The sequence below is a fragment of the Parus major genome, chromosome 14, assembly GCF_001522545.3.
Source record: "Parus major isolate Abel chromosome 14, Parus_major1.1, whole genome shotgun sequence".
In the NCBI taxonomy this organism is placed as follows: Eukaryota; Metazoa; Chordata; class Aves; order Passeriformes; family Paridae; genus Parus; species Parus major.
This window is the reverse complement of record NC_031783.1, coordinates 696,729-719,768: the sequence shown is the minus strand read 5'-3', so window position 1 is coordinate 719,768 and position 23,040 is coordinate 696,729. Positions and strand designations below refer to the sequence as shown.

Genomic DNA, 23,040 nt, shown 5'->3' with positions numbered 1-23,040 from the left:
GTTTCTGTGATCATTCTGAGCAGGAACAATAGGATTGTGCCATGCTGCGTGCCATAGGCACAGCTTGGGCAGAGCCAAGTGTGGGGCTGGGAGAGGCATCTGCTTGTCCCCGCACGGCCACAGCCTCTGACAGTGGGGAACCTCCCTGACAGGGTGCCTGGGGACTCGGCAGTGACAGGCAGAATGGGCCCATTCACCCAATGCCTGATTTATCTTCTGGCTCCCACCACACTCCTGTGTCCACCCGGGCTTTTCCTGAGCAATAAATCAATGGCTCATTCCTCTGCCACCTGCCCAGTCCAACCCCTTGCCCCAGCCCCGATGTCACCCAGAGGGGAGACCAGCCCCATCTCAATCTTTGGGAGCTCAGCAAGATCGTGGCTGGTGGGACTGTGGCTGCTGCTGTTTTATCTTCCTGAAAAGCACAAGAGCTGTGCCTGGGCCAGCACTGGGGACACGGGGACCGTGGTGGGATGGAGCTCTGGATGGCAACATGGGCAGATGCTGGGATACATGGGGTCACCCTTACCAGGGGCAGGCAGGCAGGGAGCACTGACTGAAGGAGCAGAGAGCACCCTCGGGGAGGTGACAGAGGCTTGGGCACAGCAGCAGTGCCGAGCCCGGGAGCACTGTCAGGGCAGGAGCTGCCCCCGGTGTGGCAGGAGGGGCTGGAGCAGAGCCCAGAGCAGCATCGCTGCAAGGAACTGCTTCAAGCCCATCAATCACACTCTCAGAGCTGCTTCACAGGCTCCTGTCGCCTTCATGAGTGCCTGGAGGCCTGGCAACATCTGGCAGCTTCACTGGGCTTTAATCAGAGGCTTTAATCACTGTCACTGTGCTTCAAGCCCTAGACAGTACTGGGCCAGCTCCCAGTCTCCAGGGACTCCAGCACCCCAGTCCACAGCATTGAGTCTTTCAGGCTGGAGACTCTCTGTGAGGGGCATTTGCAATGTCCAGTCTTTCCTCTGCATTCCCCAGACACACCCAGCAGGGCCACAGGGATCCTCTAGGGTCTCATAACAAGGACTTTGTACAGGAGGGGAGCTAAGAGCCAGTGACCTGAGCTGTGGGCTCCCAGTGCTTCTCGTGGTGTCCTGGAGCAGTGGGCTGGGGGGAATCCTCCTTGCCTCACCTGCCAAGCCAGGAGAGGCGGGGTGTGCTGAGTGTGCTGCTCTCCTTGCAGGGCACAGCGTACCACGTCCGTGTGTCTGCCTACAACATGAAGGGCTGGGGTCCCCCGCAAGCCTCCATGCCCCCCTTTGCCATCCCTTCCAGTGAGTACCCTGGGAACACTCCCACGGGAGCCAGCACAGGGTGGGTGGGGGACAGGGCAGCTCCCTGTGCCATCCAGGGGCTCCTCTCACTGCTGGGATGGGAGCGAACGGAGCCAGGGGCAGAGGCAGAATTTGGAGTCTCAGGCCAGGCAGGGAGGCTGTGCCTGGGGTTCTGGGATGCTGCCCCCAGCCAACAGGTGCTTTGCTAAATACTGATTTTTCAGCCTTGAATTATCCTTACTGCCTGGGAAAGGCTGAGCCGTTTCAGGCCAGCTGGATCAGCTCATCCCACAGAGGAAGCCAGGAGGTGGCTAAGAGCCAGGATTCAGAGTGGTCCTGGGTGGCAGTGGCCTCCCACTCTGTGCCACCACATGGTCTCTCCCATCCAGCCCAGAGCCAAGGACCTGCATTCCCTGACATGGAGCTGGGATGGGGGTCATGAGTCCCAGCAGAGGCCAGCTCTGGCTTGTCAGCACTCTCCTCCCCATGCTGGCCCTAGGAAGAGCGTCACGAAGCAGCCACTCAGTGTCACACAAGGAACCCCAGGGTGCTGCATGGAGAAGGGCCAGGAGGACTGAGCTGGAAGGAGCAGCCCAAAAGGGTGAAGTTTAGGATGGAGGGGGCTCCAGAATGACCTCAGCCACTTGTCACCAGTCCCAAAACAGGTGCCTGTGTGGTGTCCCATGGGATTGGTGCTGTGAATGAGTAAGGAGCAGCCCCATGGGAGGCTGTGCTTGTCCCAAGGACCAGCCATGGAAGCACATCTTGTACCACCATGCTGCAGGCACCCAGGGAGCAGGGCTGCTGCTCCTGGGGGCAGTGAAGGCACCGGGAACAGGTAGAGGTGAACACTGATGGGTCACAGATGTGCAGCACCATGCACAGTTCTGGCTGCAGATCCATAGAGCACTGAAATCACCAAAAATACATTTGTATGTCTAGGAATGAACATAGCAAGGGCACAGCAGTCCACTACCCTGGCTTTATCTTGTCCTTGTCATGTTTGCACCCACTTTAAAGCTCATTTGCCATCTCACACAGGTCACATTCCCTGTGACCAAGATTCAGGTGGCATCAATTGAGTGTGGCTGAAGTGAATCAGACAGGACTGAGGTTTATTTATTTTTATTGCCAGTAATATTTCTCCCTTCAGTAGAGATCCCTTCCTGGCCCAGCAGAATATAGTCAGGCACCTCCCTGGGTGTTTTTAAAGCTACTAAAAATAGCAGCAAGTTCCAGCCAAAGTTAACAGAACTGAACTTTCCATGGAAAACAGCAGCGGGCAGGACACAGGGGGTGTTTAAAGCAATTAATATAAAGTTGAGGGAGAAGAGCCAGCAGGTCCCCAGCCCTGCTCATGGTCCTGCTGCCGTCCCACAGCGGGTGGAGCTGGTGGGAGTTTATTTATGTGTTTGTCAAGGTAAGCCCAGCTCCCAGCGCTCATCTGGAGTAACTGGGGAAGACCTGGAGGAAGAGACTGGAAAGAATTTTCTTTTTTAAAGCCAGTGAAGTGCAGCAGCAACAGACAGAACCTTGTTCCTTCCCTCTGGTGTGTCCCTGCTTGGCTGTGGGGAGGCCAGTGGCCATGGGTTGCTGTGCAGAGCTGGCTGTTCCTGGGAAGAGTGGTACAAACCTGGGCATCTCCCAGCACATCCAGAGGTGCTCAGCACCCACAGCTGCTGCCCTGCTGTGGCATGGGGGGACACCCAGAGGATGTGGGAGGAGAGGACCCCTTTTTCCCCAGGCCAAGAGGTGTGATGTTGGTCTGTCCCCACAGACTGGCGGGAGTATGATGGCCGGGCGCCGCGGCGGAGGGGACAGGCTGAAGCTCTGGACCATCTGCTGGGCCAGGTGAAGACTGTCCACCAGCACTGCATTTGCCATGGTGAGCCCACAGCACAGTGCTCCAGGGAGGCTGGAGGGGGGCAGCTGAGTCCTCCAGGGTCGTGGTGTGATCCACAGAGCTGGGGTGATGCAGGAATGGGTCTGTGCCATGGATGAGCAGAGCAGGGAGACAGACAACCTGTGGGTTGGCATCAGCTCTTCATCTCCTGCTGCAGCATCCTCTGCTCTCTGCTCCACAGAGCCCTGCAAGAACCAGCCCCAGAGCAGAAAGCATTCGGTCTCCAAGAGCCTCAAGCACCTCTTCCACCCTGGCAGCAAGTTTCTCAAGACACTGAAGCGGTGAGAGGCTGGTGCATGGGCTTGGTGAGATCCCCTTTCCCAGCAGGGCCACAGAGCTGCCCACCCTGAGAGCTGTGCCTGCACACTGGGGCTGGGGGTGCTCAGAGCAGGGTCTGCACTGGGAGGGAGCTGCTGGTGTCAGTGGAGATGAATCCCATGGTCCAGAGATCAAAGCTTCTCTTGGTGTCTCCATTTGGACTGGCCAAGCTGTGCTGGTGTCCAGATCCCTGCACCACCTCTGAGGGTCACTTGGCACCCAACCTTGTTGAGACACAGAGTGTCCCCTGCAGAGTCTGGCCCATCTTTGTGCCATGTGCTGCAGGGCCATGGGCCACGGTATCTTCAGGGACTTGTTGGGTTCCTGTTCCTGCTCCCGTACCAGCCACGAGCCTCTTCTGCCATGGGCTGTTGGAGAGAAGTGGAGACCTGGGGCAGAGCATCTCCTCTTCCCTCAGGAAAGAGGCCCTTTGGGAGATGGAGCTGGGAGCTGGGGGTGGCACTGAAGTCTGTCTTCCCCCCATGCAGGGGCCTGTACCTGACAGCCATCTTCTACAAGGATGACAACATCCTGGTGACGCACGAAGACCAGATCCCCGTGGTGGAGATTGATGACACCTACTCCTGCCTACTCATGCAGGATTTCCTCTGGCTCACCAAGGTGGATGGTTGAGGGACCCTGTGCTTGGGCAGGGTGCCAGGAGTGCCAGGATGACACAGGCAGGCATCAGGCAACACCGCTGCCCCTCCAGCCCAGACACTGGGGCTTGGCAGTGCAGGCAGCCCATAGACTTGCTGCTTGCTGGGGTTCAGCATGGACCAGGAAACTTCCAGGGAATGGCACTTCATTCCAACCCCTGGAAGCCCAAAGATGGGTGACAGACCAGTACCACACTGGGCAGGCTGTGTGCCAGGGTGGGTGGGCACTGCCTCTCCACAGGGATGTCAGTGGCTGTTGAGCTGCTTCCTCTCAGCATCCTTCCATGGCACCTCTGCCTCTGCTGTAGGATGCACAGGGAGCTGCTGTCAGCTCCTCCAATGTCAGCAGACTTTGGGAAAGGGCATGTGGGCACCTCAGGGCCAAAATAATTTGCTGGGTGGTCCTTATCTACTGATGGAGAGTGCTTTCTTCTCCCTCCCCACCCTGGCCAACTTGTATTCAAACTTAAGGCATCAGTCCCAGATAAAGATGGATGTCTGAGTGAACACAGCTCAGGGCTGCCCTCGAGTACAGAGTCTGGAGTTATCTCAGTGCCTGTGGCACAGGGATTTATTAGCATCCCTGCTGAGAGGTGCTGCATGCCCAAGAACATTCCTAACCCAACTCAGAGAGGCAAACAATTTCCCCAAAACCCCCTAGTGTGACCCAGCTGCAACAGCAGTGCCACTCTATGGTGTGTGCAGGTTTCATGTATGTGGGATGAGATCCTGTGGCTGCGGCAGTGTGTCACCGTGTCCCAGTCCTCCTGCTCCTGCATCCTGCAGACGCGCTTCAAGATGCTGCTCGCCATCTCGCAGATGCAGGTGAGGGTCAGCCTGGGTGGGGAACAAACACTTCAAGTGGGATGCTGGGGGCTGAGCTCCCTCGGGAACAGCGTGCAAAGGTACCACAGTCAGGATAAACTCAGGATCTGCTGGCCTTGACTGTGTGCCACTCACTCATCCTCCCTGGCAGGACTCGGTCCGTGGGACAGTGAGGTGCCAGGTGTCATGGCAGTCTCGTGCAGAGGGGCTGGGGACCATCAGGGTGCTTTTCTGGGCAGACTGCTTCTGGACAGGCAGCTGCAGGCACATCCCAGCTGCCCAGAGCCACTGTGCCTCTGGGTTGTCCCCTGACCCTCTGCTTTCTCCTGCCTTCCCACCCTGTCACACAGGGGCTGCTGGGCATCCAGGACCTGGGGCAGGTCTTCTTTGAGCCCATCAAAGACAAACAGGGCAACATCCTCATCGTCACCCTGAAGGAGGTGAAGACCAACCAGACCTTCGAGAGCGTCCGCTGGGTCCCCATCTGCAAGCTGCAGAGCAGCCGCAAGTCCGTGTCCTCCCCAGAGGAGCCCACGGCTCTGGACACGCTGCTCATCTCTGTCCAGGTGTGTGTTGGGGCTCCTGGGGCAAGGACTGCAGTGGGCTCCCCTGGGAAACACCTCCTGTGCCCCTTGCTCCTCCTCGGCCTGGAAAGGTCACAGCAGAGGGGGAGCAGAGCCCAGCCAGCCTCCAAAAATCCCATTGTTTCAAGGGGAGGCATCAAGTTGGTGCCAGATTCACCCTGGCAGGACCAGGCTGTCTTCCTCTGCCACTCCCCTTCTCCAGCTGGACTGGCTGTGCTACAGCATCAGCACAACCCCCGCTGTGAGGACTTGCTCAGTCCAGCATCGCCTTTGTTCCCAGGACAAGCTGGCTTATCACCAGCGGAGCAGCCATGCCCTCTCCCCAGGCCTCTACCTGGGCTACTTGAAGCTGTGCAGTGCCGTGGATCAGATCCGAGTGCTGGTGCCAGAGCAGCTCCCCAATATCCTGTGCCACGTCAAGATTCGCTCCAACCCCAACATCTCCAGGTGGGATTTGCAGGGCTGCTCAGCCAGGGCAGCCAGGCTGCTCTGTCCCACCCCGGCTAACAGCATCCATCACCTCCTGCTTCAGCAGCAGCATAATATTTCCTCTTACCCCTGCCATGCAGTGCTCTCAGGCACAGGGTGGGATTGCTAGGGTGTCCTGTGTGGGGTCAGGGCTGAACCTGACAATCCTTGTGGGTTCCATCCAGCTCAGCATATTCTGTGATTCTGATTCAGCTTAGGGCAAACCAAGTTCCCTCTCTACCTCCACCTCTCCCACATCTCTGGGGAGGAGCAGCCAAGCAAACACAGCTCTCAGAGAAATTATGTCCACATCCACCCCAACTGCTCCCTCTTTCACCTGTCTATCTCTGGCCTTCTGCAGGGAGGAGTGGGAGTGGCTGCAGAAGATGGCCAGTGTGGAGGAGCCTGTTCCCACAGAGCCAGAGGCTGACAGGTCCCAGAACCCCTTGTTCCAGGAGCTCCAAGTGGCCATCAAGGAGCTGATGACCCTGGTGAACATCCCGTTGCAAGAGGTAGAGGCAGGAGCCAAGGTCTGGGGCACAGGGAGGGGACGGGGCTGTGAGCACCCAGATTTTAGTTCTGTGCAAGCAGAAGATGAGTGGTGAGTCTGCCTGCCCAGGGACAGTGTCCACAGGAGCTGTTTGTCCTTCCCACACTGTACCCCCAAAGAAACAGTGGCAAATCTATGTTTGTCACTGCTGCCAGTGGTTTGGTCCTGGGCAGCCAGAGACCAGCCCAGCTCTGCCCCTCCAAAGCAGGCTGGTCCCTGGCCAGTGCTGGGCTGGAGCTGCAGCCCCTGGGACCAGACTGCATGGGGAGAAACCGTCCTCCACCATACCATGCCAAGTATCTGCTGGGAAGCAACCCAGCAGCCCCAGTGATAGGCATGTGCTTCTGGCTGGGCAGCTGGGAGGGCACCTCCCTGCACACCACTGAGCCATTGCTGATGGCATGTTTTTGACACCCTGCCATGGTGACTTTGACCAGAAGTTTTGAGACTTTTACAAAAAATTAGAGAAGAAATGATGAGATTATGCAGATCATGCCAGAAGCAAGGAGCCTCTGGTTGTGTGCTGAAACTGCAGGTTCCCCTGGCTGCTGGTGGTCCCTGAGGACTACTCAGAGACACCTCCTCTGTGCATGGGGACTGAGCAGAGGCCCTACCAGGGGATGTGTGCAGCTGTTACCTGTGCTGTCTTCTTGCAGGCCAAAGACTTCCGTCTGTACAGCCAAGAGGTGCTGGACTTTGGGGATCAGGTCTCCTTCCTGCTGCTGCTGCCTCCATCAGATGATGTCTGCACTGCTCCAGGCCAGAACAATCCTTATACCCCTCGCTCTGGCTTCCTCACACTGCCACTGCAGATCTTCGAGCTGGGTAAGGAGAGGGAATGCCAAAACCCAACCCTGCTTGTCCTCTTGTCCTCTGAGGCCTCCTGAGAGCTGGGATGGGCAGTGGGGTGGCTAGAGTTTCCTCACTCCCTGGGGAGGAGGGATGGAGAGGTGTACTGAGCCCTGTCCAGGTGGACTAATGGACAGTGTTGCCTCCTCATCTTGAGTGACAGGGAGGAGCCTGCAGGGCATCCACAGCATGGGACCTCATGTCTTTCATCCCCCTCTCTCTTGTTTCCTCTCCCAGTCCACTTCTTCACGTATGACCGGGAGTTCATCACACAGTACTGCCAGGTGTCCGCCCTGCTGGAGCTGGAGTCGCTCCTCTCCCAGCAGAGCCTCAGGGAGGCTTTCTCTGATGCTGAGCTCTCCACTGCCAAGCAAAGGCACCAGCAGGTTCAGGACTACATCCAGGTATGGGGTGAGAGCCAGGCTCAACATTGCCCCTGACCTGCCAGGATTCAGGCAGCAGCATCTGCACCAAGGCTGTTCCCAGGTTTTGGTGGCTCTGGGGGTTTCTCTGATGTGGCTGATGGGCAGCAGAAGGCTGGTTTTTCATAGATTCATGGAATGGTTTGGGTTGGAGCAGACATTAAACCTCATCCACTTCTACCTTCCACTATCCCAGGTTGCTCCAAGCCCCATCCAGCCTGGCCTTGGACACTTCCAGGGATCCAGGGGCAGCCACAGCTTCTCTGGGCACCCTGTGCCAGGGCCTGCCCACCCTGCCAGGGAACAATCCCTTCCCAATATCCCATCCATCCCTGTCCTCTGGCAGTGGGAAGCCATTCACCCTTGTCACTCCAGTCCCTTGTCCTGTCCATCCAGACCCATGTCCCATCCCTCCATACCCTTGTCCCAAGTCCCTCTTCATCTCTCCTGGAGCCTCTTTAGGCACTGGAAGGGCCTCTGAGGTCTCCCTGGAGCCTTCTCTTCTCCAGGCTGCAGTTGCTTTATCGAGCATCTTCTTATTGCAATGATCACATTAAAAATCCTAAGGAGAGACCCAAAGGTTTCTGCAGTACACATGCCCTCCTTGCTAGAAAAGGGCCTGCAAGTGCATTTTGGGATGGACATGCAAAAGAGCATCCCACACTATCCCTGTCCCCAGCACCCCTGCTGAACCAGCATCCTCCTCCTACCTGAGAGCACTTTCTTTGCATTTCCTGGCCCAGAGATTCCCCCAAAGCTCTGGGGAGAGGTGTGTGTACAGACTCCGTGTTTTGCCACGGGACTTTCTCGTTGCTGTCGTTTGCTGTGTGAAAGGGCTCCTGCATTTCCTCTGTTGGCAGCAAATGGAGGAGATCTGGCGAGAGATGCGCTGGATCATGGATGTCCTGCAGCACGCCCGCTACAAGCAGCCCTCCTGTGGGGTCTCTCTCAGTGGCTTCCTCAGCGAGCCCGGGGGGCCAGTGAAGGAGCAAACCCGATCCTCCTTGTCCCACCTTGACTACCTTCCGTCCCCAGTGCCCTCACCGGAGACCAGCCGCAAGCTCAACTCTGGTAAGGACCCAGCTGTGCCAAGCTCAGCCTGGTGGGCCCAGGGGCTGCCCGTGCTCAGGGGGTCGGGGTGGCTGTGCCCGAGGTGCCAGCAGGGCTGAGCCAGGAGCACGGGCAGGACAGTCAGTCTCAGCCGGGGCAGTGACACGGGGATAACCTCAGAGCCTTCCTTGGATTCCTCCTCAACGGGGCTTGTCCGCACTCAGGCTGAGCTCCTCTTTGCTTCCCTCACGCCTTGCAGACTCGCACGGGCTGTCGGATGAGGAAGGCTCCTCGGAGGTGTTCCTGGCCACCGACAGTGACTACGACTCCAGCCGGGCGCAGAGCCCGAAGGAGCTCGACCTGGTGTTCTCCTCCTCGGGGCCCGAGAGCTGCGGCCGGAGGGGGCCCCGCAGCCTGCGGGACAGTGCCCCGGACGTCCTGCAGAGCCACGAGCTCAAGACCTCACCCCCAGTGCCGCCACCGTCCGAGGAGCCCCGGCCACCGGCCAAGCTCTATGACAGTGACTTTGTCCTGCCCAGCCGGCAGATCGAGCTGCTGCGCATCACGGAGAAGCGACAGGCGTACTGCGTTCGGACCAGCAGCCTGGACTTCCCCAAGCCCCACTGTCCCGCCCCGAGAAAGTCCTGCCCCGGCTCCGTGGACAGCTCCCCGGCAGAGAGCAGGACCGCGGGCCACCGCAGCCAGCTCAGGCCGGGGACTGCCTCGACACCCAGCCCCGAGCGCCGCCGGGGCGGACAGGGCTCGGAGCCCGTCTGCCGGACGCGCTCGGATGAGTGGACTCGGAACTCGCCAGAGCAGCAGCCAGAGCAGCCCGGGGGCTTGGCCGACCGAGGGAAGAAGCCGGGCTCTGTCACCTTGAGGGTCTGCCCTCAGTATGAAACGGGACTCTCCGAAGAAACCAGTGTCAAGGTACCAGAGCCTGTAACAGCTGGTGGAGCGGCTCTGCCGTGCCTGGAGGGACAGGGCAGGCAGGATGGGGACAGAGACAGCAGGGCTCACGTGCCCTGTACCTGGCACTGCCCTCCCATCCTCCACTGTCCCAGGGGTGAGGTCCCCTGGACACCCACAGCTCTCCTGCCCTGACTCCCTCTGTCCCTGCTGTAGTGATGAGGCTCCTGGTAGGACAGGGTGTCTTTGTAGGAGCAATGGCCGCTGCTGCGTAAGGAGTGAGCCAGGGCCACACATAGTGAATTTTGGGGACAAGGTGGTGGAACTGAAGTTCAGCTCTTCATCTGTGGTTCAGCAGGTGACAGCAGGTTGGTGCTACCCAGTGTAGGCAGGCAGAGCACAGGACACATTGCCACATCCTTGCCACATCCCAGTGTTCAAACACATCATCCTTCTGGGCCAAAATTCAGCCGTCACCCCTGCCCTGGCCATGCTCCTCCTACAGCCTCCCCTTCCCAGGTGTGTGGTGTCTGCTCCAGCCTTCCCCATTAGGGAAGGGAGAGCAGCAGCCTTTTGTCTCCAGCCTCTGGAGGCACCTCCAGTGGCAGAACTCACTCCAGTTCCAGCTGGGGCAGCAGGCAAAGCTCCTTCCATGCTCCTTCAGACTATGCTGGAGCACATGTGTGACCTGACTTCTCTCCATGAGGGCTTTGTTGCCAAGAGCTGACCCCCCAGCTCTGCTCACTCACACCTGCTCCAGGTGGGATCCCCTGGGATCCCCCAGGATGCACATCTTGGGCAGATCCCTCTCTGGCTTTGTGGCTTCCTTTGGTCCCAGCCATAGAGATCCTTCCCCTGTTAAAATTTCCTTTCCGAGACACTCCTGGTGCCCAGGACTGAGGATGATGGAGCAGAAAATCATTAAATCATGGACTGGTTTGGGTTGAAAGTGACCCTAAAGGAATGGCAGAGGAAGAACAGAGCCAACAAGCTGGTTGGTTTATTACAGGGCAGGTTTGATAGCCAGTGTCTCTGCACCCAGCCAGGACATCCTAGCAGAGACAACTCTGCGTCACCAGATTATTTTCCATTTGAGGAATGCCCATAGATTTCTGTGGAGCTGAAGTGCAGCCCTCAGGTTCTTGGCAGGCTGCCCATGTGGCTTTTGAAGTTGCAAAGCTCTGGACACGCCTGCCTGAAAGCGTTTTATGTTCTCCTGGAAGCAAGGCGAGTTCAAAGGCACGCCTCCTCGGCTGTGTAAATCAGCTGAGACCTGCAGTGGCTGTTCAGGGATGGCAGCGCTCACGTGGGGCCAGGGCTGGGACCACCCTGCTGGGGCAGCACTCCTGGTGCTCCACAAGCCCCACACATGTGCCAGAGGAAACGCTGCCTTGCCTGGGCGAGGATGGATGTCCTGCCTTTGGGCCTTTGAGGCCAAGCAGCGGCTCCCAGCATTAGCAGCCAGGGCCCTGATGAGCTCTTTTTCTTGACAGGATTTGGGATTCTGGGATTTTGGCTGTCCCCAGAGGAGCAGAGGGCAAGGGTAGCTGTTGGTGGGAGAACCCCAAACTTGTGCATGGGATGAAATTTAGCATCATGTGCCAAAGAGGTTTCAGTTGTAGTTTGGCAGAGCTGTTGTGGTCCAGCTGGTCTGAGGGTCTGGACCCTGCTCACAAGAGGGATTTCACACAGATCCCTCCATCGTACCAGGAGCAGGACAGGCACTGTCACTCTGCAGCTACAGGTGATGAGATTGTGGGGCAGCCTCAGCAGAGCTGTAGATGACACATGCAAGGGTTGAGTGGCAAGGGCTTGGAGAGAGGAGTGGAGGCAGGAAAGCAGCCCATGAGTTTGGGCCCTGGCATGCTGGGGTACCCCTTGGGCATTCCCTGGACACAGTGTGCCCGTGGCTCTGTGCCAGGCTGCTTCCACCTGCTCTCTGGCATCACTGGGGCAGCTGTTCCTCCACCCTCACCATTCCTGCATGCTGTGTGCTGCCTCCGGGCCCTGTTCTCCTCATCCCTCCCCCTTACCATCCATCTCTCCCGCCTCTCTCTCTCCACAGCTGCACATCACCAGCCAGACACCTGCCAGGGAGGTGGTCAAGTTGGTGGTGCTGGAGATGAACGACATCTCACGGGATGTGCTGGGCGGCTCGGCCGCCGTCTTCTACGGCGAGGAGCAGCTGGAGCACTTCGGACTGGTGTTCGCTGCTGGCGAGAGCGAGCGGTGGCTCCCCGATGACTTCTTACTCCTGTCCCTCCACACCAGCCAGCCCGAGGGGCGGTTCTACGTCCGCATCAAGGAGACGTCTCCTCTGGTGCTCCAGTACGGGCCAGCCACCACCGTATGAGAGGAGAGCCGACGGGACGGAGCGGAGACCTCGGCTTCCAGAGAGCAGACAGCTCGTCTCTGATGCTTCCTTCTTCCACAGACACCCTCTCATCAGGCGTCCGCGGGGTGGAATGGGATCATACTGGGTTGTGTGTTATTTGTTTGTGCTATTTTTTAAATTTTTTTTTTTTTTTTTTTTTTTTTTGACCAAAGAGACATCAAGACTCAGTTTTTCTGACTGGAGAAGAGGAGGGTGGAGTCCAGAGACCTCAGAGCTCAGGAGGAATCTCTGCAGGAATGGAATTTTTGAAAGTAAACATCTTCAAGGAGAAAGAGGGGGGGGGGAGAGAGAGAGAGAGGAAAAATATTACAAGAAGAAGCAGCAATACTTTTTTTTTCCCCTTTCGTATTTTTCTGAAAAACCTTGTTTGGGATTCACTGAAGGCAAAGCCACAGAGGATTGCTGAGGAGGGCTGTGGTGTCAGTGAGGAGAGGGCAGGAGCCACAAGGACAACCCTTGGAGGGGTGTTTTCCTATCTGCCCTCCTTTCACTGCACCTGGAGAAATGATTCTTGAACACAGTTCTTGAAGCAAAATTATATTAGTCTTTTTATTCTGAAAAAGTTAATAATCATTGTGCCAGAGCCACTGGAGTTGGGTAAAGGTGAAGACCCTTTGACTTGTGTCCAGGACTAAAGGAACCCATGCAGCCAGCCCCCTGCACTCGCAGACATATCAATACCACACTAGAAATTTGCTATAGGGCATCCTCTGCAACCCCCTGGGATTCCCTGTCCCCCTGGGTGCTGTTTTGTTCTGGTGATTGTGCTTCTCTAGTACGTCCTACAGCATGACATTTTGTTAGCCACTAGGTCTCCTGTTAACAAGGTTACTTTTCTGATCTCCTGTGGTCCATAGTAAAGACAACTGCTGCTGACTGCATATCACTTGTCCTGCTTGTGGTTTGGTTTCCATCATCCATCTCCCAAACCAGCCCTGATTCCAAGGGCTGGGCTCCTCTTTCCCAGGAGTGTTTAGTGGCATGTTTTCCACAGTGTGCAGCGTTACATTAACACACAAATCACATGTGTGGGAGCAAAGTACAAATCAAAAATGCTCTTCTGGGATTCATTGCTCTGTAAGGCAGCAAGATAAGCTTGGGCATGCCAAGGCATCACTTCCATGGGGTGGTGAAACCCCAGAGCTGTAGGGCTGGATGCCTAGGTCTGGTCCTGCAGCCTCCACTGGAGGAAGAACACCAGTAGAGGAGCAAGGATGATGTGAGAGCTCACAGCTGTGTCACATCTGGCACAAACACTGCGAGCAAGGTGCCCGTCTGGCACCCCTTGGCAAGGCAAGGCTCCCAATTCTGATTCCCCTGCAGCAGGGCAGTACCTCACTGCCCTTCCCTTGGCACAGAGGGATCAGGGCTGGCCAGCAGCCCACTGTCTCTGGGTGCCAGGGTGCAGGAGGGGCTCTCTGGGCAGCCACATGGCTCAACTGTCGCTCCACAGAGGTTCCTCGTTCCTCATCTTGCAGCAAGCAGTGTGGCACGGGCAGGAATATAAATCCCAGCACAAACCCTTCCTGCCCCACGTCAGAGCCACTGTGGAGGGGAGGATCCTGTGCCAGCCCCTCAGCTGCTGCAAATCAACCAACACCGCATTGACGTCAGCACAGGCATCGCCATGGGATGTGGAGGCGAGCCACAAAGGAACTTGTTAAAAGGCACTTCTCCCATCTTGTCTCTCCTTTGCTTGTCTTCTGCCTCCAGTTAAAACCAATCCCACTCTCCCAGGTCAAGGAAGAAGTGAGTGGATGAGTGCAGAGGTTCCCATGATGTTTCTCATTGTTGGGCATCCACAGGCACTGGATGTACCAAAAAGGCAGGAACTGCAGGGTGGCCCTCCCTTTACATGTGTCACCTACTGACACCCAGAGCCTGAGGCGAGGCAGAGGGAAGGCACAACTGGTGGAAAACTAAGTGACTTTTTGGAAGTCACAGGGTGAATTCAGTGTTAGATCAGGGCTGTGTACAGAAAGCTACATCTGTGTTCCTGATGCTCTTCAGTATGGAGCTGTGCACCTCCTGATGCCCTTTCATTTGATCCCAGAAAGGAAAAAGGCCTCCCCTTTCCTTAAGAATTTGTTCTCCCTTCCTAGAAGCCCTGTTCCATCAAGAGAGACACAGCCATGAGCCAAAGCCAGGCGCTGGTCTTTGGGGTGTGACCATGTCTGCAGCCAGAGCTGGGGCCCTCTGCAGCTGGGAGCTGCTTGTCTGCACCTCTGTGCAGAGCTCTGCTCCTGGAAGGGTCTTGCTGGCTGTGCAAAGCTTTTCTACAGGAGCTGCTCTGGCCACACAGCAGCTTGGATCACTTGGCTGCAGGGAGAAGTATGGGACCTCCTCTCCTTGCCTGGGAGAGGAAGAGGGAAGGAGCAGGGGCCTGGGTAGGAGCAGAGTTGGATGCAAAGTTGGAAGAGCAGGAGTTGCACAGCTGTTTTGTGGGAAGTCCCACAACTAGGGACACAGGGATGTGTGATGTCCTAATGCAACACACTCCTCATAGAATGACACAAGATTTGGGGTTGGGAGGGACCTCTGGAGGTCATACAGTCCAATCCCCTGCCAAGGCAGGGTCTCTTGGAGCAGGTAACACAGGAATGTGTCCAGGTGGGTTTCAAATGTCTTGAGAAAGGGGAAACTCCACACCCTCCCTGGGCAGCTGTTCCAGTGCTCTGCCACCCTCCTTGGAAAGAAGTTCTTCATAATGTTAAGGTGGAACTTCATGTGTTTTTGTTTATGGTCATTACTCCTCCTGCCCCTGAGCTCCACTAGAAAGGGTCTGGCACCATCCTCTTGGCACCTGCCTTGGAGATACTTGTATGGATTGATGGGAGCCCCTCTCAGGCTTTTCTTCTTTACACTGAACAGGCCCAGCCCCCTCAGTCTCTCCTCATAAGGAGGTACTCATCACCCCTCATCATCTTTGTGGCCTCTACTGCACAACATTCCTTGAAGAATGGCAGTTACAAGATGCTTGTCTCTTTTCATATTTTCCTTCTCTTCCTGGGTGGTTTCATGGGCACATACCAATGTTTTCCTTCTGAACAGGTTGTTGAGCCTTCAGACACTCTTCTTCACAGTCAAGGAACGGGAATAGAAGGCAGCAGGCTCTGGCAGTTTTTAAGGCTACCACCTCACTGCTGGGGCTATGGGAGCCACGGTGGCTCTTTGAGGTGGTGTGACGAGCTGTTGGGTCAAGGGGCATCCAGGGCACTAAGCCCTGGCAGCACCAGGATTCAGAGTTAGCCCTGTAGGTCTCCTTGCCCTGGTACAGAGGGTTGGTGAAGGGGTTTTCTCCATGGGGACCTGACACTCACTCTGGCACGTGCACCGTGGCACAGGCAAAGAAGGAGAATCCCCAAAGCACCTGAGTGTTCCCTGCTGTCTCCTGCCATGGAAGCTGGAAGAGGCATCATGTTGCTTTTAGCATCCCTTTCCTCCAGTATGAGCAAAGCAGGTGAGAATCCTGGGGGGCTGGGACACTGTGCCTGCACAGACCTGTGTCACCAGGCACAAACACCACTGTCCCTGTGGTGTCCCCAGCACTACCAGACATGGGCACTGCCAGTATCCCAGCACACACACACACACACCTGTACCTGCATGTGCACCCCACCTTTGTGCCATGCACCCACCTGAACCCAGGTGAGCACCTTCAGTGCTTGCCAACCCCTCTGCACTGGCATCATAGAATCAGGGACTCAATAAGGATGGAAAATCACTCTAAGATTATGGAGTCCAACCATTAGTCCAGCACTGCCAAAGCCACCATGAACCCATGCTCCCAAGTGTCACATCCACATGGCATTTAAATCTCTCCAAAGGGTGATGACTCCACCACTCCCCTGGGCACCCTGTGCCAGTGCCTGACCACTCTTTCCATGGGGAAGTTTTTCCAGTATCCAATCTGAAACTCCCTTGCTGCAACTTGAGGCCATTTTCTCTCCTCTTGTCCTTTGTTCCCTGGGAGCAGAGCCTGACTCCCCCCTGGCTGCCCCCTCCTGTCAGGGAGTTGTGGAAGTGAGAAGGACCCCCCTGAGCCTCCTTTTCTCCAGCCAAAGCCCCTTTCCCAGCTCCCTCAGCTGTTCCTGGGGCTCCAGCCCCTTCCCCAGTTCCATTCTCTTCTCTGACCCTGCTCCAGCCCCTCCATGTCCTTTGTGTCATGGGGGGCCCAGAAGTGACCCCAGGACTGGGTTGTGGCCTCACCAGTGGCCCAGTACAGAGACACTGTCAATGCCCAGGTCCCACTGGACACTGGTACCATCCTAAAACCCTGCACACACCATCCCTACCTGGGTTCAGTACCAACCCTCCCTGGACAATCCCACATTCTGGAGATGTGTATCCTTAAAAATTCCACCTGAGCTGGGCAGTGCTTATCTGGGAGGTGGGAAGAAGCAGGGTTTGAAGCAGGGGGTTGCATTTCTCAGTGTCCCTTGGAGGCAGCTGACATTCTACTCTTCCAGGTGCTGTGGAGCACCAGGAGATGATGCTTCAGAACAATCCATACTTTTGGAGGGTTTTTGTCTGTTTGTAATCATCATTTTGTTAGTAATGGCATAAAAATGGAGATCAGTGTATTGTTTTTTGCTCCTGGGTGCTGTGATACAAAGTGAGCTGTCCAGGTGGGCAAACAGATCTTCTCCCTTCACTTGAAGGTAGGCCCAGGTCCAGGGGAAAACCACAGTACTTCCCTGCAGCTTAATGGGAATATGTTCATTTCCACTGCCAAAGGAGCCAGTGGTACCTCAGGGTATTCTGCTCACATCATATGAATCCATAGAAATAAACCTGAATTGTGACACTGAATTTCCTCCCCAAAATCAGCAGCTTGTTGGCATCCATTGTGAAATATCTGATTTGTTTTTCTCCTGTCCAAAGGGAGTTGCTCAGTTTATCAGACATGAATCCAGGTTTGTGCTTCCCAAAGTTTGCTCTCTGAGTCTGATGTCTGTTTGGTTTCTTTTTAGTTTGTCTCAAGGGTTTTTTCCTTTTTCTTTTCTCCTCATCTCTATTTTTTTTTTTTAATTTATTTTTTTTTTGCCTGGCACACTTCTTTCATTAGTTCTGGTTCTAGGGGATGGCTGAGGAGCTGCTGCAATGGCCACAGAGGTGAGATGCTCCGAGCCTGCCCCTCTGAAGGCAGTGAAAACCTTTCTCCCCTAAAACAGGAGGTGAGAACATGAGTAAGACCCTTCCCAGCCATCCAAACCAGCATGGATGTTCCAGGGCTATCCCAGCACATGCAATTACTAAGTTAATCAGTTGTCTATCATCTGTAGGAACTCTGTACCAGCCTGTGCAGTGACACACTCCATGTTTACCTATGGACTTTATGAATAGTGTTGCTGTTGAAAGGTGATGTGATGGGATTCATGCTGGTGAATCAAGGGGCTGCAAGGTGCCCACACTTTCCATCCCCTGCCCAGATGCACACAGAAGATGCAGCTCTGCTGAGCAAAACCCCGTTGGCCTGAGGCTTGTGTCCAGGAGCCTTTGCTCAGGATCCCAGTCTTCCCTGGGAAGCCACACACTGGTCTGCTCTGTCCACTGTGGGCAAAACCACTTCCCATGTGGAACCGTGCTGGACAGCATGGATTTTAGAGCAAGATTGCAATTTGCCAACCACAAAGACACTTGGGCTGGAGGAGATGAGAGTCTGGGTAACATTAGCACCATCAGAAAGCTCCAGATGACTTTGGAGTGTCTAGGATTTTTTGGCTTGAGGTTCTCCAAACCCACATACTGACCAGGGAGGAAACAGCTCTTTCCATCCCAAGAAAACTTCTGTGACACAGGGAAGTCTTCTGTTCCCAAAGCAACCTGAAAAATGTTGTTAAAACAGGAACTGAGAATACAAAGATACAAATTCATAAAGAAGCAGTAGTGCATTATTTTATTTTTTTTCCTCTTGAAAAGCAAACCGGGATTTTTTTTTTAACCAAACTCACTTTCATTGAAAAACCAAAATATAGAAACAAAACACTGACTATCTACAAGTTTATTCTAACTCAAGAATTTTGGAGGATACCTTCTATTGAAACCAAGAATCCTTTATAAATGTTTATACTATGGATCAAATTGAATTTTTTGGTGGAAAAAAAAAAAACAAAACCCAACAGATACTGTGTTAAGACAATGTTTTTATATCAGTATTCCCTCAAGCCCCAACTTAATGCCATAGATCATAAACTACATGCTCAAAGCTGAGTGTGCACTTTGCCCATCTTGGGCTTCAAAGAACATTTGAAGATGCAAATATGCTTGTCCTGAAGTAGTTTAATTTGATCTGCACATGAAGATGGCAACAAATTATGATTCTGCTCTTCTTTCTTTGATAGTTTTTAAATGGATGGACTGCAGCCCTCAACTTCACAGACTCCCAGAATGGTTTGAATTGGAAGGAACCTGAAAGATCACCTCCTTCTATCTCCTGCCATGGCAGGGACACCTTCCACTGTCCCAGGCTGCTCCAAGCCCCATCCAGCCTGGCCTTGGACACTTCCAGGGATCCAGGGGCAGCCACAGCTTCTCTGGGCACCCTGTGCCAGGGCCTGCCCACCCTGCCAGGGAACAATCCCTTCCCAATATCCCATCCATCCCTGCCCTCTGGCAGTGAAAGCCATTCCCTGTGTCCTGTCCCTCCATCCCTTGTCCCAAGTCCCTCTGCAGCTCTCCTGGAGCCCCTTTAGGAACTGCCAGGGGTCTGAATCTCTGGAACCTTCCCTTCTCCAGGTGAATATACCCAGCTCTCCCAGCCTGGCTTCAGAGCAGAGGGGATCCAGCCCTAATAGCATCTCTGTGGCCTCCTCTGGAGTTGTTCCAGTAGTTCCATGTCCTTCTTATGCCAAGGACCCCAGATCTGGAGGCAGCTCTGCAGGTGGGGTCTCACCTGAGTGGAGCTGAAGATGCAGCCCAGGACACAGCTGACTTTTTGGGCTGAGCACATATCCAGCCTCTCATTCATCAGTTTCTCCACCTTCCACCTGTCTCAGCCCCCAGGACATCCAAGATTGGAACTGGCTGCCCAGCCTGCTGAGGATCACCTCCATCAAGGTGCTGTTTGCTGTGGCAGGAATGGCTGTGTGTGCTGCTCTGGACCCAGCCACATTCTTCCCTCCACCAAAGCCCCGTGGGGAGCCAGCCACAGCCAAACCACAACACAGCACTCTGCAAACAAATGTCACCACTGCTGCTGGCAGCTGTATGGGACCAGTCCCTGTGTATCTGTATGTAATGTATCTGTGGAACTGGTATCAGCTAGCGTGAGTCCTGGTGTTTTCCCTTAACACAGCCGGTTTCCAACAATGCCTCAGCATTGGAAAAGAAATGCACTGGGTGTCAGGTCATGGAAATCCATCCTGATGAGCACCTGGCATGGAGAAGGAGGCAGAGAAAGGTGAAGTGTCCTGGAAAGGATTAGAGTGTGTGCTGTGGTTTACAGGTGAGAGATGTGGTGGAACAGAGTACTGGGAGGTGTTACAGCCCCATATTCTGATATTCCCTACTCCCAGTCCCAGCACTGCTGTTGCTGCTCCTCCATGACCAGCACACTCAGTAAATGATCTGTATTAAGAACAAACCTGGTCTGGTGCCATCCACTGATGCAAAGCTCAGTAGGTCACAGATGGAGGTTTCCGTACAAGAGCATGGCAGACATGATGCCCATGCTGGATTGTCACTCTCAAAAAGGTTTGCCCTGCAATGTCACCATCCTACTGGAACCAGGTGTCAAAGTCTGCTAAATTTATCTTAAAAGATGTGGGAAGTGAACTGCTAATTCTAGATCCATTTATCTGGATCTGTGGGGAGGCCCTGGCACAGGGTGCCAAAGAAGCTGAGGCTGTCCCTGGATCCCTGGAAGTGCCCAAGGCTGGATTGGACAAGGCTTGGAGCAACCTGGGATAGGGGGAGGTGTCCCAGCCCATGGCAGGGGGGTGGAACAAAATGAGCTTTAAGGTCCCTTCCAAACCCAACCAATCTGTGGTTCCATGATTTTATGGTATCTTTAAGCCCCAAATACCATATTTGTTTAGGCACAGAGCCAAGGGAGGAAGACTATCCCTGAGTCTCACTGTTATCCCTGTAAAACATGACTGTGGATCCTACTCCCAGGCTGGCAGACAGCCCCTGGCCATTCCAAATTTATCATCTTGCAGGAGCTGCCTGGTCCTGCCACCCTGGCTGCTGCAAGCACTGAGTGAGAAACCACGGTGAGGTGGTGGTGCCCAGTACACCCTGACCAGGAAGAAGGATGGGAAGAGAGAGGTGAATGGGCTGCCTGCATGGTGGGAGCCAGTGCTGCCAGGTTTCACTAGGGGGTTCAGATTTCTTATGTCTGACAAAGGGGAAGAGCCTGTGGTGGGGTCAGGAGTATAGGCTGAGCACTCAGCATGGATTATCAGTGCATCCACGCTCTCAAAGGGATTTCAACCCCAGGTTTCATTGTTTTGACTGAAAATGGAAACATACATTTTTGCCCCAGGCTGAAATACAAATATTTGTACCGAGTGTGGGATTGGCTGGCTCAAAGCCAGCTGGTGCCATTACTGCAGTGCAAGCAGAGATGGAGTCCTGCTAGCAAAAGGCTGTGGTCCCTTCTGGTCACCCCTGAGGACACGAGGCTGTTTGTGGTGATGGGGACAGGCAGCTTGTACACTGCCAAGGGCTGGGATTCCTGGATGCCCACAGTTTAAGTAAATTAGAAGGAGAACATAAAATGGAGAGTCTCTAAGAAACACCAGTCTGGACAATTTTGTAGTGGTGTTTCCTTCCAGATGGCTTTCCCAACCTTCCTGCTTTGCTGGGTTAACTGAAGGTCAAGTCTCAACCAAGTCAACTGGACAGTTGCCCTTGGCACTGGTAGGACCAGGGGTTTGGCCTGGGAATGGCTGCCAGGATGGCTTGGGATGGCTTCCAGGCCAGGGGAGGTGATTTGCCACTGCACCCAATTCCTCTCTCAGCAAGTGCAGAGGCAGCAGTTCCCCCCCATGGCTTGGGTGCTGTTTTTGGGTCTGGATGGGGATGAGGAGCTGAGTAGTGACACTCACTCCCTCAGCTGGCAGCTATCTCCCACTTGCATGTGGACTAGTACAGGACAAACCAAGCCCTTTTTGATTTGCCGTTGATTCTGGGTGACTTCATGAAGCCAAGCTCTGTTGCACTGTCATGCTCTGGCTGGAAGTGGCTTTGAACGGGTGTTTAATGAAGATGCTAATTGAAAGCACGTGGGGAGGAATTTGAGCTGCTCTGAGCTGTCTCGGAGCTCCTCAGATCCCAGAGCCATCATCCCCTTCAAAACAGAACAGAAGAAGAGTTATTACAAAACAAATCATGTTTGTATAGGCGCTTAAAAAATACTCCTCTCTGTTAAGCTCATGTTACTGGCAGGGCTGAACTGGGGAGACCGTGTGGGCCATTGAACGCCTTCAGCAAATTAAACCAGCATCCAAAGGAGAAACAAGACACTGCTGTCCAGATCCTGTCCAGACTGCAGCAAGACACAGCACAACGCCCAGCAGCCGCAGGTCCTGCTCTGCATGGCCAGGGGCCAGGACTGGAAATGTCCATCCCCAGCAGAAGGGGGACTTCTGCTCAGTGGGAGCCCTTGCCTTGCAGTTGAGGACTTTGGGGAGCTGGAGGCTGTTCAGAGCTCAGCCCCACGTGTTCTGGCAGCCATGGCTTGTGCAGACTCCATCCTCTCTGCCTGGGCACGTGCAAAGGAGCTGGAGCTCCATCCTCCTGGACACGCGTTTTCTCTCAGCTGATGGTGTGCATCCAGATCTGGCCACAGCTGGAGAGGCCCTCCTCCCAACAGGGCTGGGGCTACCTACTGGCCATCAAATGTGACCCTGCTGCTCTTCTCCATGACTTGTGTAGAAGGGGCTCCTATTCCTCACCTGGTCCAACTTTCCTGCACCCCATTTTGCCACCCAGCACACTGCAGGGAGACTGGGCAGGATACAGTATTCTGAGACCTCTCCCCATCCAACAAATTGGATTGGAATTGGCTGCTGAATTGAGAAGTTATTAGGAACAGACACCCCCAGACAATGTGATTGCACAAGCTTCATTTCCTTAGAAAAGCAGGCCAGCAGCACAGGAGTCTGTCAGTAAACATGTTGATTCCAGGGTCTTTTCGGCACTGCTCGCAGGAAGGAGCACAGCGCTGGCGCCTGGCCTGCACCTCCAAATGCTGCCTCTTGCTCTGGGACACCCGGACACAGCTCATCTGTCACAGGATTGGCAGTGTTGGAGCAGAGGGTGTGTTACCGTGGCTCTTGGCTATTGCCAAAAGTCCAAATCTTTCCCAAGGCAGGCAGGGTGGACGAGGTGGAGTGAGCCACTGACTGCTCCAGGGTACCCTGGGCACAGGGTGGGCACCAGTGGGGCTGAACCAGAAGCATTAGACTCCACCACTGCCCAGAAGGAGCTGAGAACACCATGGTGTTCATATCTAGAGCCATCCACACTTGGAAAGGTACAGGAGGATGAGATGTCCCCATGATGTATATCCCTACAGCCCAGCCTCTCTGGATTCCAGCCTGCCTTCCGTCTGCAACTCAGCTGGGTACCTTGGGGCTTTCCTTCTCCCTTTCTTTCACCCAGACACGTATCCCTGTGCTTCCCAGCCCCTGGAGTTACAGCCTCTCTGAAGCCAGCCTGGGGGAAGATCTCTTGCAACACTGGAATGCTCTGCAGTCATTACCTCCCTCCCTAGAAATTTTTGGGGTCAGAGGACATAAGTCTCAGTAATCGTCCAACAACGTCAATGGAGCTGTGTTGATTTACACCAGCTGAGAATCAAACCCCTCCCTTTCCTCTCCCATAT

General features: G+C 54.8%; 1 protein-coding gene across 4 annotated transcripts in view; it reads left to right on the top strand.

Moving 5' to 3' along the window:
- The window catches only part of LOC107211356 (ankyrin repeat and fibronectin type-III domain-containing protein 1-like), a 185,343-nt gene extending 172,256 nt beyond the window's left edge, over positions 1–13,087 (top strand). For all 4 annotated transcript variants that reach the window (XM_015643297.3, XM_015643296.3, XM_015643304.3 and 1 more), the window contains 13 exons: positions 1,184–1,274; positions 3,052–3,159; positions 3,359–3,458; positions 3,984–4,116; positions 4,860–4,979; positions 5,330–5,545; positions 5,844–6,010; positions 6,393–6,543; positions 7,238–7,406; positions 7,668–7,834; positions 8,713–8,923; positions 9,162–9,832; positions 11,877–13,087. In XM_015643297.3, the coding sequence (XP_015498783.1) occupies positions 1,184–1,274; positions 3,052–3,159; positions 3,359–3,458; positions 3,984–4,116; positions 4,860–4,979; positions 5,330–5,545; positions 5,844–6,010; positions 6,393–6,543; positions 7,238–7,406; positions 7,668–7,834; positions 8,713–8,923; positions 9,162–9,832; positions 11,877–12,164 (2,592 nt within the window). In that variant the 3' untranslated portion in view covers positions 12,165–13,087. The remainder of the gene's footprint in view (positions 1–1,183; positions 1,275–3,051; positions 3,160–3,358; positions 3,459–3,983; positions 4,117–4,859; positions 4,980–5,329; positions 5,546–5,843; positions 6,011–6,392; positions 6,544–7,237; positions 7,407–7,667; positions 7,835–8,712; positions 8,924–9,161; positions 9,833–11,876) is intronic.
- Positions 13,088–23,040: the final 9,953 nt, after the last annotated feature.